General features: G+C 32.9%; 1 protein-coding gene across 1 annotated transcript in view; it reads left to right on the top strand.

Moving 5' to 3' along the window:
• The window catches only part of DCDC1 (doublecortin domain containing 1), a gene marked incomplete at both ends in the record, with an annotated part of 429,210 nt that overhangs the window by 200,605 nt on the left and 216,414 nt on the right, over positions 1-12,191 (top strand). The window contains 2 exons of the mRNA XM_082661206.1: positions 3,158-3,250; positions 10,919-11,089. Of these exons, the coding sequence (XP_082517332.1) occupies positions 3,158-3,250; positions 10,919-11,089 (264 nt within the window). The remainder of the gene's footprint in view (positions 1-3,157; positions 3,251-10,918; positions 11,090-12,191) is intronic.

The raw sequence follows: 12,191 nt of genomic DNA, 5'->3' as shown, positions 1-12,191 counted from the left end.
AGATTTGGCTTTTCATAGTTATATACAAATTTTAGCCATCTTTCTGTTTTTATTGAGGTATATTGAGAAATATCACTGCAATGTCTAGTTAACATTCCTCACTATACATAGTTACAGATTTTTTCCTTGTGATGAGAACTTTTAAGGTCTACTCTCTTAGCAAGTTTCATGTACGCAATCCACTATTATTAACTATAGTCACTATGCTGTACATTACATCCCCATGACTTACTTATTTTATAACTGAAAGTTTGTACCTTTTGACTTCCTTCATCCATTTTGCCCACCTTTCAACCCCCATTCCACCTCTGGCAACCGCCAGTGTTCTCTGTATCTATGAGCTTTTTTTCTTTTTTAAGATTCCATATGTAAGTGAGATCATGTGCTATTTATCTTTCTCCATCTGACTTTTTTCACTTAGGATAATGCCCTCAAGGTTCATCCTTCCTGTTTGTTTTGATTTTTAATTTGAAGTGTCTACCTCTTTATACATGAAAATTAGCCTCAGAAATTTCAAGCCCATTGACAAAAAATTATTTCATATATTTTAAGAACAGCAAATCAAAAGCATCTAGTTTTGTCTTAATGAAGAAACAGGATGTTCTCTTCCAAAGTGACAGGAGAGAAGAATCTTACTGTTGTTATTGTGTCTGGAATTTGAGGGAGAGATGCTGTTTGCACTGCATATTATTAATACCTCAAAGTGAAAATGCGTTCTCTTAATTTGACTTTTTACTCTCAGTAATTTCCTCTAAATGATTGTATTAAGATATCTCTCTTTTTGAATGTCTAGGCTGTTTTCAGAAAAGGCCCCATGTATGTATCCTTATGTTTTGTTGACAATTTATTTTTCAATATCTTACTGGGTTCTCTATTTGGTACTATGCATATAATGCTTTTCAGTGTTGATATGTTTTTCCCTCAGCTTATGTAGAATAGGATAGTGCTAGAAGTTGAGTGTTAGAATGAGGTGATTTTTCCAACTGTAGTGGTTTTATAGGTAAAGAATTCCTACCTTTTAAAGAGTTACTTGGAAGCAGTTCTACATGTCATGGTCCTGGGAGACCACATTGAATCGGACCTACTGCAGTGGCACCAAAGAGTTTTATAGCTCTGTTTTTGTTCTGTTTTGCTTCCTTTCAAAAAAGATCTGCTCTGAATGTTTTTGCATTTGGAAATTAACTTTGTGAAGAAAAGATGACCTTGGTGAATATTCCCCAGTCACTCTCCTTCACATAGCCTCCCTGATAAATGAGACTCCCCTGATAAAGAAATAATCATAGAGACTTGACACAAGTACGTTGTGCCACAGTTTACACATAGGCTTCCTTGTGTGGAAGTTGAGTTTGATATTTGACATTTTATAATATTACATTTTCTGTATTACTTTAGCACAGGAAAAAATATTTCTTGGGGAGATTGATTCTAAGAATAGCTTCACATGATGATTTTTCCCAGTTTTTATTGAGATATAATTAACATATGGCCCTGTGTAAGTTTAAGGTGAATAGCAGACTTGACTTTTTATTTTAATTTTTAAATTATTTTTTGACTTTACTTTTATATATTGTGAAATGATTACCACAGTAAGCTTAGTTAACATCCACCATTTCATATGGTTTAAAAAAATGGGTTTTTTTTGGTGAACTCTTAGGATCTGCTGTCTTAACAAACTTTCAAATATACCATATAGCATTATACCTGTAGTCATCACGTATATCACATTTTTTTTTTTTTTTTAAAAAACTTGTTTTCAGTGGTTCTCTGTCTAGGACAGGCAAACATTTGCAAACATTTCCTGCTGTCCAAATTCAGTCTGCCTCTTTTTTGTTTTTTAAGTTCTGTTGGAACATAGCCACGCTCATTTGTTTATGTATTTTCTATTTCATGCTATGGGGGCAGAGTTGAGTAATTGCAAAAGAGACTTGTCTGTCCCCCTTTTCCCCAAGCCTAAATATTTACTATCTGGTTCTTATAGAAATGTTTGTCAACTCCTTATCTAAGTTGATCATTAGGATCACCTAAGGATTCCTTAGACTTTTCTCCTCTCCCAAAACAGGATCTCTGATAAACTGAGCTGTGGCACATATGAGTAGATGAAGACGTCACAGGTTTGATACTATTCTTATAGTATATAAGAACAGGTAGATTGAGGAGGTTATATTGTTGACCCCCACTCCCATTCTATCCCAAGTATAGGAGTGGGTCTTCAGGCAGGGTATAGATTAGAGATTCATGTTAACTCAAACATGATTTGCCAGGCATACAATTGAGAAAGCCTATTTAAAATAACAACAGCATTAACAAAAGAAACAAAACAAAAAACATGGTCCTTATTCATTCTTAATCTTCAATAAGGGGATACTACGTGGCACGTCCATTGCCTAAGAATTGTTAAATATTCCAATTCAGAAGGTTCTGTATCAGGCTGTTACTTTCTTTCTTCCTATTAATACCAATCTGCTGAGTGAATATTACTGTGTGAGTTTAGCTTTTTCCTTTTTTTGAAAGTAGCATTTTGTTTTGGTGGGGATTGTTTATAAAGAAATATAGAATGAGCCACATTCACCTTTTTATAACATGGGTTTACAGCAGTAGTAGAAGACCTCTGTCTGGCTCTGTTCATGGAGCAGGTTGGAAGTAACCATTCAGGTATTTAAGGTAAAACTTATTCTTTGTTGTGAAATATTGTGAATCATTTTGAACCATTCGACAGTGAATTGACATTTGCTTTTGGTTTATTTCCTTGAATTCTTATCCTGACATAACAGCAGCCAATTTATTCCCTACTGACAATGAAAGATTTGAATAGGAATATCAGCCTAATTTTAAAAAATTTTGCTATGTTAATTTTGACAAAATGCTTTTAAAAGGTACTCATCAGTGTCAAATGTCTGCAATTTAGGACCCCTTCCCAAATCATATTTTAGTAAGCTTAAAAACAGTAAAAGTGGAAGTGAAAAATAGTGTTAAATGTTTTAAATATAAAAACATTTCGACTTATTTAAATGGAATTCATTTTCACATACGTATGGGCCAAATTCATTTGAAATCACCTTCCATGATTATGCTAAATTAGTTGTTTGAATAAACATTGCTATTAGGTGTCAATAGGTGCCTATTTTCATGTCATTTACTTATTTATTTATTTCTCTAGTTGAACCTGGCTGTGGATGAACAGAAAGGGAAAATTACCGAAAAAGTCATTCTTTCAATGACAGCAAAGGAACACCATAAGGCACAAGAAGAAGTAAGGAACTTACTTTTTAAATTGTATTGTAAAGCTACAATAAATACTAATTTTAAAATTAAGGCAGATTTTACTTTGATTTGGTAGTGAACCAACTTTGGTTATCTGATAAAACATAATGAAAAAAACTGGTCAGAACTGGAAATCATTGTATTGATATAGGCAGCTTGAAAAATAGTTATATGCTTGAAAGAATAAATCATATTATAATTTTCTGAAAACTACTTATGAATACTTCCTCATAAATTTCCTAAATTAGGAAATTATTACATGCAACTGGAATCTAGAAATTATGGACTATGCTAACATAGGAAAAACATTAAAATTTTATTGAACTTTGAACAAATAATAAAATCTTATTTTTATTTTCTGACTTTCTAGGAATAGAATTATCTTTCTGAATTTTAGAAATGCTAGCAATGTTACCTCTTATCAAGGAAAAACTGTAGTTTATAAATGTCAAGCCTAAGTGAACTAATCATAAGATTCTGTAGACAATATTGTAAAGAAGGACTATTAACGCAAGGCTTCTTCTCTCCAAAGCTCATGCTGTGAAGTTGACAGCATATTCCATAAATGAAATAATAATACAAAATTGGTGTTAGACAAAAGGGAAAAATGATTTTCATGTAGTTTCCTGGAATGCAAAAGCATTTAATCTTTCTGAGGAAAGATCATGAATTTGCTAATTTCCATGTACTACTGTCAGTAAATAAAATCTATAAGCAACTTCAAAGAATAAGATAGCATGAATATTTAAAAATTAAACTTTCATATAATTCTCTTTTGACATTTTGGCAAGGAAATCTATCCAAGCTTTAGGGTTTTAATATTTTCTTATCATGGTAATTGCATCTCCTTTGCTAACTATGTATTTTACAATAGATGAACAAGTATAATGCATCAGATTTTCCTGAGTGAATTCAATTCTTTAAGTTAGAGGCTACCTTAATATTTGGGGCTTATATATGTGCAGTATTAAAGATTATATTATAAACATTGATTGGTAATCTCAGTAGGAAATATTTCATAAGAAAAATTCAACTTGAATTTTTCTAAGATATAACAAATAACAATTGTATACTTTTAAATTATAGTTCTGACTCATTCCACTTAATATTAACAAGTTAAAAACTAGGTTGTTGGTTCTAGATTTAAAAAATATTGTCCTCTATCCAATTGAAAAATGTTGTTTATCACAGTTTATTACATTTTCACAGTAAGTTTAAAATGAATCTATCATATATCTTGATATCATCAACTTCAGGAAATGTAAATAAAAATCTCTAGTTGAATTAGTATAATTAAAATTGTATCTATAATAACAAATTATTATTAGAGAACAAATAGAAATAATCTAAAAGAATGAATAGATGAACTATTTTCTGCATTTTAAATATTGTAATTATTTTGCTTGTTGATATTTTATGCAAAACTATAATTTCAATGGAACTGGAAACTTGAAGTGGCCCAGGAAAATGATCATTATGCTAAAAATATCATTTTTAATGCCACCTTCTTACCAAAGCTGGAAATGAAAATTATTTTTTCTGGAAAATCCAACAGTATTAATGCTTATTTGGTACTCCTTTATTATCATCTTAATGTTTCTTTAGTGCCTGTATACATCACTTTTTTTCCTGCAAAGGGCCTTATTTGGTCACATATTTGCTTGATCAGCTGACTCCAAATGCCTTTTGTTTGCTTCAAAAATCACACAGTGAAGGGAATATTGATTGTGTGTGTGGGTGTGAATGTGTGTGTGTAAGAACCTTTAAATATATTCCATACACTATGAGAATAATTTTTATATCATTAATTTGAAAGTGATTTATTAATTTTGATGTGTAAGTCAGTGACATCAAGTTTTGTGCCTAATTCATATACAGAGATGTGAAATCATGATGGTAAAAAGAAATGAAAAATATGGGGATGGGGAGATTACTCCAACATTTAATTTTGCCCACAGTTTTTTTTACAAAATACTATATTTCTAGACATATTTCAAAACCTTAAGTAAACATCGTGAAATCTGAGATTTAGATTTAGGTATCTGCTGTCTGTATTTTTATCTTAAAATCTTATTTTATTTCATGTAATTTTTCCACATGAAAACTGGGAATAATAATAACGTATGCATCACGAGACTACTTCGATGTGATGGTATATGTTGAACTGTATCAAGCTTTTTAGGAATGGTCTACTAGAAATCTGTGTGTAATTTTTTTGTCAGTTTAAAAGTGTGTTATTCCAGATTCTCTGAAAAGTTGACACCAGGATCGAATTTTTTTTAATGTGTGTGGATTTTAATAGAAGAAATGCCATGAGAGAAAATGGGGAGAGCTCTAGGTAAGGCTGGGAGACCTGTCAGACTGAAATGCAGGCTTGAACATGAGTGAAGGAGAGAGGAAGGGAAGACTGGGTGGAAGTATCCTAGACTGTTGTGCAGTCTAAGGAGGGTTTGGCAAAGCTGCTGGCGTATCCTTGAGTCAAAGTTGTCCATCAGAGGAGTCTTGTGACTCCCTGGGTTGGACCTGCTTTAGTATCCTTGGACATTGGTGCCAACCTGGTGATGGGTGTAAGAGCATAATAGCTTGGACCCTTGGTCAATTATGCTCCTGTAGCCAGAGGTCTGTGAAGTGCATTCTTATTGCTTCCTCCAAAAGTATACTTGACATCATCCTTATTGCCATCATCATACCCCTCTTGCCAGATGAGTTATAAAGATGTTTTTAAATGTCTCTATTTTCAATCACCCCTTCCCCCATGAGTTGATGGGGATGTTGGACTCAAATAGGCCTAAAGGCAGCACATAAGTGACCCCTGGCTGGAAACAATATAGATCTTCCAAAATAACTTCCATCTCAGAAGGGGTCTGGAAATCTATTAGAAAGTTGGGAGTAGTGGAAGTGATTGGAATACGAGATGGTATTTCAGTTTTCCTGTGGTTACACTGCAGATTAAGATTAAGATTAAAAGATACTTAATTTTGCTCACAGATTCCTATGTCTTTTCTAGCCTTCATTTGTCAAGTCTGATTATGTTCACTTCTTAACCTGAAAAACATTGTACCCTTGGGCCTGAACCAAGTAAGAGACTTTAGGGAGTTTAAAACACCCATTTTTATCTCCCTGTCCCCTTTCTGGTTCTTAACTATGCTGTAAATTAGAAAGTGTCTTGGTCTTAAGTTTAAGCACTGACCCGGCTTCGAGACTGTCCCATATGCTGCATGCCAAGATGATGTTCCTAGCGTGGAGTCTGCCACCCTTTGTGCTGATTTCAAGTGGCAATTCAGTATAAAGTGCTCTGGAGTCTCCTCACTAACATATATGGACTCCAGGCCACATAGCATTCAGGCCAACAGCTGAACTCATCACTAGAAAAACCAGGAGCTCTTCAAAGAGTCATTCATAATAGTTAAAGTACAGTATTCACAATGTATGGTTCAGAGTGTACAACTTTGATAGGTATACATTTTAGAATGATTATAAACAGAACAATATTTTGTTTACTCTAAATCATCTTGAGAATTCAACTAAATTCAAGGGTTGCATGAATGACCAAAATGCCCTACATCTTATGCAAAAAAGCCTATGTATATGTTTATAGACAGGTGTGCATTTGCATTCTTTCAGAAGTTTGGTTTTTTTCCTCACCAGAATACTCTTTTTTTTTTTTTTTTTTGCTACCTTCTGCTCATTTGTCACTCTCCCAAATTCTGTACAAGTGTCACTTCCGTGCTGCATTTCTACAGAGAATGAAGAGTAGAATGTGTAGGCTTTCGGCTGCACAATGAGATGGTGCATTTTTTCAACATATGCATACGTAAGCCTTCTTTTGTGAATGGGACTGATAGGGTCAGATAATGTTTAAAGGGAAAGGCTTTATGTCTCTCAGGCCTCTATGTTTCCACATGGATGCTCCCACACACACATAGATTGAATTATGAACAGACCCATTAATGCTGGGATCACAAAAGGTCAAGTTTTGTCTTCTTTTGCCCCCATTCACATTGCCTTTGTAGAGAGGGAAAAAAAAAAGGATTTGCAGGAAAAAAAGATTCATGATGAAGAATTTTAAAGAACATTTTCCCCCCTTTTAGCAACATCTGTGATTGGAAAAAAAAAATCGTATCATGTAATATAATTCAGGAGTATTGTTTTACCTATCTGATTTTGGTATATGAGTTATTTCATGCATAGCATTATCTTTCAGGGTAACACGTAAAATGGAGCACTTTGAGAATAAAAGACCTTATGAAATTTTTTTTCCAATTTTAAAAAGCATTTTTTTTAAATTGAAGTATAGTTGATTTACAATGTTGTGTTAATTTCAGGTGTACAACAAAGTGATTCAGTCATATACATATACATATATATATATATTCTTTTTCATATTCTTTTCCCCTAAAGGTTATTACAAGATATTGAGTAGAGTTCCCTGTGCTATACAGTAGGACCTTGTTGGTTATCTCCTTATGAATTTTTAAAGTACCAAAGTTTGAGGAAAATTGGTTGGAAACTTTATCAAAACGTCAGTGGCAGGATTCTTGATATATTTTCTCCTATGTTTAAGATATAAGTTAATCTTTACTAGGGCATCTTATTTGATAGTTTTAAGTTATTAAAAATACAGGCCATGATTGCTATAATTATGCTTCACATACATTAACAGATAATCACGGGGCCAAGGAAAATGGCAAAAATGATAGAGAAATTTTTTGAAGCAACGAAGAATTTATGGGAAATGAAACTTTTAAGGTTTTAACCAGTAGCCCTTTAGAATGCAAATGACATCATCAATTGTATGGTTGATTTCTGATGTCACATGAAATTCCCTATCAGTGAAAGGCTATGGATTGTGACAGTAAAACAAGTCGTATAAAGATGCTCTCAAATCAAAGCCTGAAATTCGTCCTTTTTTTTTTTTGGTGGCTTGCTGTAGCACTAGGTACAGTACATAAAATTAAAGAGAGCAGTATTATTGACTAACAAAACACATTGCATGATACTTAGTATATTTTAAAGACTATGTAAAATTATATCTTCTTGAATCAAATGATGCTGGGTATAGGTTCAGAGAGGATCGGTGCTTTCCAGAAGTAGACTCTTTCTATTTCAGGCCTTTGGATATTAGATTTTAATTTTGTCACATACCTATAAGAGCAAGTTACTTGGTCTGCTTTGGTCTCTAGCTTTGGTATGTAGAATATACTATTATCCATCGTCTTTGAGGATAATACTGCTAAAAGGTAGTATGTAAAGATAAGGATGAAAAACATTGACTAATATTGAATCATCCATCATTGCCATATTTTAAGCTTTATGACTTTCTTATAGGGTTAACTGTACTGTGGAAAGCATAGAAATTTGTTCTAGAAAGTAAGAAAAGGTCTTGAATCTTGAATAGCAAGATGAGGAATGCAGTGGGTGGGGGAGCTACTTGAAGGTTTATTTATACTATTGGAGGTAGATTAATTAGGTGGAGATGACAGGATGGATTACAGGGGGAGAGACTAGGGACAGGGAGGCCACTCAGTAAGTGTATTGGTAATACCAGTAGCAGGAGGGGATGAGGAGATGAAGCCTTGGCCAGAGTATTACTTATAAGAAAAGAAAGGAAGGAGAGGAAATATATGTGTTTAGAAGAACGGTTGATAAACTGAAGCCCTGGGGCCAAATCTAGCCCATTGCTTGTTTTTCTAAATAAAGTTTTATTGGAACACAGCCTTGTCCATTTGTTTACATATTGTCTGCAGCTGCTTACAAAGTACAACTGCAGGGTCGAATGGTTTTGATGGAGACATTATAACTCACAAAACTGAAAATATTATCTGGCTCTTATAGAGAAGAAGTTTGCCAGTTCTTTGTTTAGAAAAAAGCATTGTTTAAAAGAAAGTATATGATTGATCACATAGGGACAAATAAGAAAGATATGGGACACCAAAGAAAAATAGGAATCATTTAAATTAGCTTTATATGCATATAATGCTTCTAAAGTTCTTGGGAAAAGCTAAATATAGTTGAAGTAATATATATATATATATATATACACACATAATATTATATATATATTTCAAATTAACTAGGTAAAGTAGAAAAGTAAATATTCAAGTCATATGTATAATAGTACAAACTTACTTTCATTGCCTTCCCTGAAATCCTCTGTGGAAGGGATAGAAATCATAGATTTAACATCAGAGTTGGTAGGGGCAAATACCATATTTTCAGCTGAGAGAGATAGAAAGACAATGAGCTGTCATTACATGGGAGACTCTTGGAGAAGGAGTTTGCATTTTATCTGTGGACACTGAAGTGAGGTTGAGAATCTATGTAGCAATTAGTTTCAAATTTTTATCTTCTTCATGTGACATAATGGTAGGAATAGGAAAGACAGGCCAAGAAAAACAATTAAAACTTGATTTGCAGAAAACTACTCTATTTAAAAATGAAAACACTGTAATAATACACCATGTACATGCGACATTATAGGTTAGCCATTGTGCTGTCCATTCTTTAATCTAATTTAATTCTTAACATGGTAAGGTCAGTATTATTCTTCATTTGTGAATGAGGTTTTTTTATTACCTGTTCAAAGCCTCTCAGTCAGTAAATGAAAGAGCCAGCATTTTAACCCAAGATTTCAAAAATCCATGCCCTGTTCACAGTCATTCATAATTCTAAGATGGGTCTAATTTGATCACTTTAAAGATCATGGATAAAGAGAATTCCTGCTTTTCATCTCTTTTAGTCACTACCGTATATCGACCAGTGTTTATGTAAGAATCCAATATATTAGAGAGAATATAAGTTTATATAACACAGTGAAGGGTCAAAGAATTGTAATGATTTTTAATTTGTAAACTATAAGGGTTAAAATATTAACTTACTATTTTTGAGTCTTCAGTATGTCTTACTAATAACCTGTAAGTCAAGTTCATATGTCTCTTAAATATTCTGATTAGAAATCCATAAATTTAAATATAAAAGGTACATGTTTCTAAGCCTTTGCTGTTTCTGGAAAAATTCTATGCATTATTCAGAAATTTGTATATATTCAAAATATTGTCTAGAATAGAGCATTGTCTTTGAGGTATGGATATTTTGAAAAATTGTATTTATGAAATTTGGAAAATTATATTTTAAAGTATTTGGAAGGAAGAGAACAGACTGATTCATTTAAAAGGCCACAAAATGTTAATGAATTTAATATACATATTACAAATTTTAAAGGTAACATACAGATGGTAAAATAAAATATTCTTAAAAGGAAGGTACATGTAATAGAATTAAATATTGTCATTGGCGCATATATTGGATTACTTAAAGTTTTAGAGAGGTCTTATTCTGTTAAGCAGTTTAAAAGTCCTTGGCAAACTTGTCAATGTATATGGTTCTTTTTGTATCTAGAGACAATTTTTATTCAGCAGTTGTAAATGGGTACCTATTCCATATTACTGAAGTACAAAGTTAGAAATTTTCCCATAAATAAATTTTGTTGATGAAGGAATGTATATATCGCCTATTCGCTTTACTTGAACATAGATCTATACTCAGATTCTTATATTGAAGTCATCTTCCCCACATCAAACTAAGTACTCAAAAATCTAATAGGTGTGACATCAACAATTACTTCTTGCTAACAACTCTTGTAATTTAACCCCTCCAGGTGAACAAGCTGATTGATGAATTGCAGACAGCTATCAAAAGCAACAGAGGTCATCTCTCTAAACTTGGCCCCCAATTACAGGCTGAGCAGGAGCAATTCTCCTCTTATGTCTACGAACACATTAAAAGCCTTCCAGCAAACACTCTTATCCCAGGAGGCCTGCAGCTCAAGGTGGGTGTCATTCTGTGACTCTCAATGGGTTCAACCAGAGACAAACCACTCTGCTCCATTTGAAGACCCTTGTAATAATGCCACTCAGCTTGGATTTCTTTTTGTGTTGTCTTCCTCAAACTGGAGTTTGGATTACAAGTGCTAATACTACCATTCAGGGAATATGTTCTAAAAGAAAATATCTAGAAGTCTTTGAAATATGGGTTTATAAACTTTAGTTTTCAACCCAGAAAAGTAATTTTAATGAAGAAATTAATCATGAACATTTACATGCTTTTCTAAGAAACATATATTTTTCACAGGAGTCACTGTGTATTTCAGTTTTTAAAAATAACTTATTTGGAGAAATGGACAAGCTTTAATAATTGACAGACAGTGGCAATAGGAATTAGAGGTGAAAGGCCAGGTGACTGATTGATGTTATAACTACATTGCCAAGGAAAAGGATCTGTATTGGATAAGTGTGACAGATGTCTGGGTTCACTTGGTAAAATCAATACGTAAGAATATACTGGGAAAAAAAGGTGAATTGGTTATTTGTTAGGACAAGATGGCTAAATGTCCTAAACTACCCTTTGCTATTGCATCATTGGAAGAGAAAAAAAGAAACTCATACTCAGCTAAAGTGGTTTAGGTACTGAAAGCTTAGGGAGTTTAAATACTTTTGTTTAAGTCTGTCAAATTAAGATTGTTCTATAATCTCATATCTCATGTTTCAAGAGACTATAATTAGTAAAATTGAATTACTCAAAGTATGGCTCTTTTCCATCTAAAGAACCATAACTACAATTCTTCATTTCCTTTTGATTATGTTCATATTTGAATGTGATAACATTCGAAGTAATTGTATTTTGATCAGCCTTTATCTCTACAGTTCCCCGTAATATTCAGTCTTATTCTGCAAATAACATTATAAACATTATATTTTCTGTCTATAACTTATTTCTTTAATGGCATTCCTTGTTTACATTTTAATGAGAATGTTACCATGTAAAAATTGACCTTTGGGGAAGTGTAATTCCAAGGTAAACACGATAATATATTTCTCATAGTCTATGCTATTCAGCTAAAGGCTTAGGAAGTGATGTTCAAGACATCAAGG

This window comes from Grampus griseus, assembly GCF_964374135.1.
Source record: "Grampus griseus genome assembly, chromosome: 8".
In the NCBI taxonomy this organism is placed as follows: Eukaryota; Metazoa; Chordata; class Mammalia; order Artiodactyla; family Delphinidae; genus Grampus; species Grampus griseus.
This window is presented reverse-complemented; position numbering and strand designations above follow the sequence as displayed.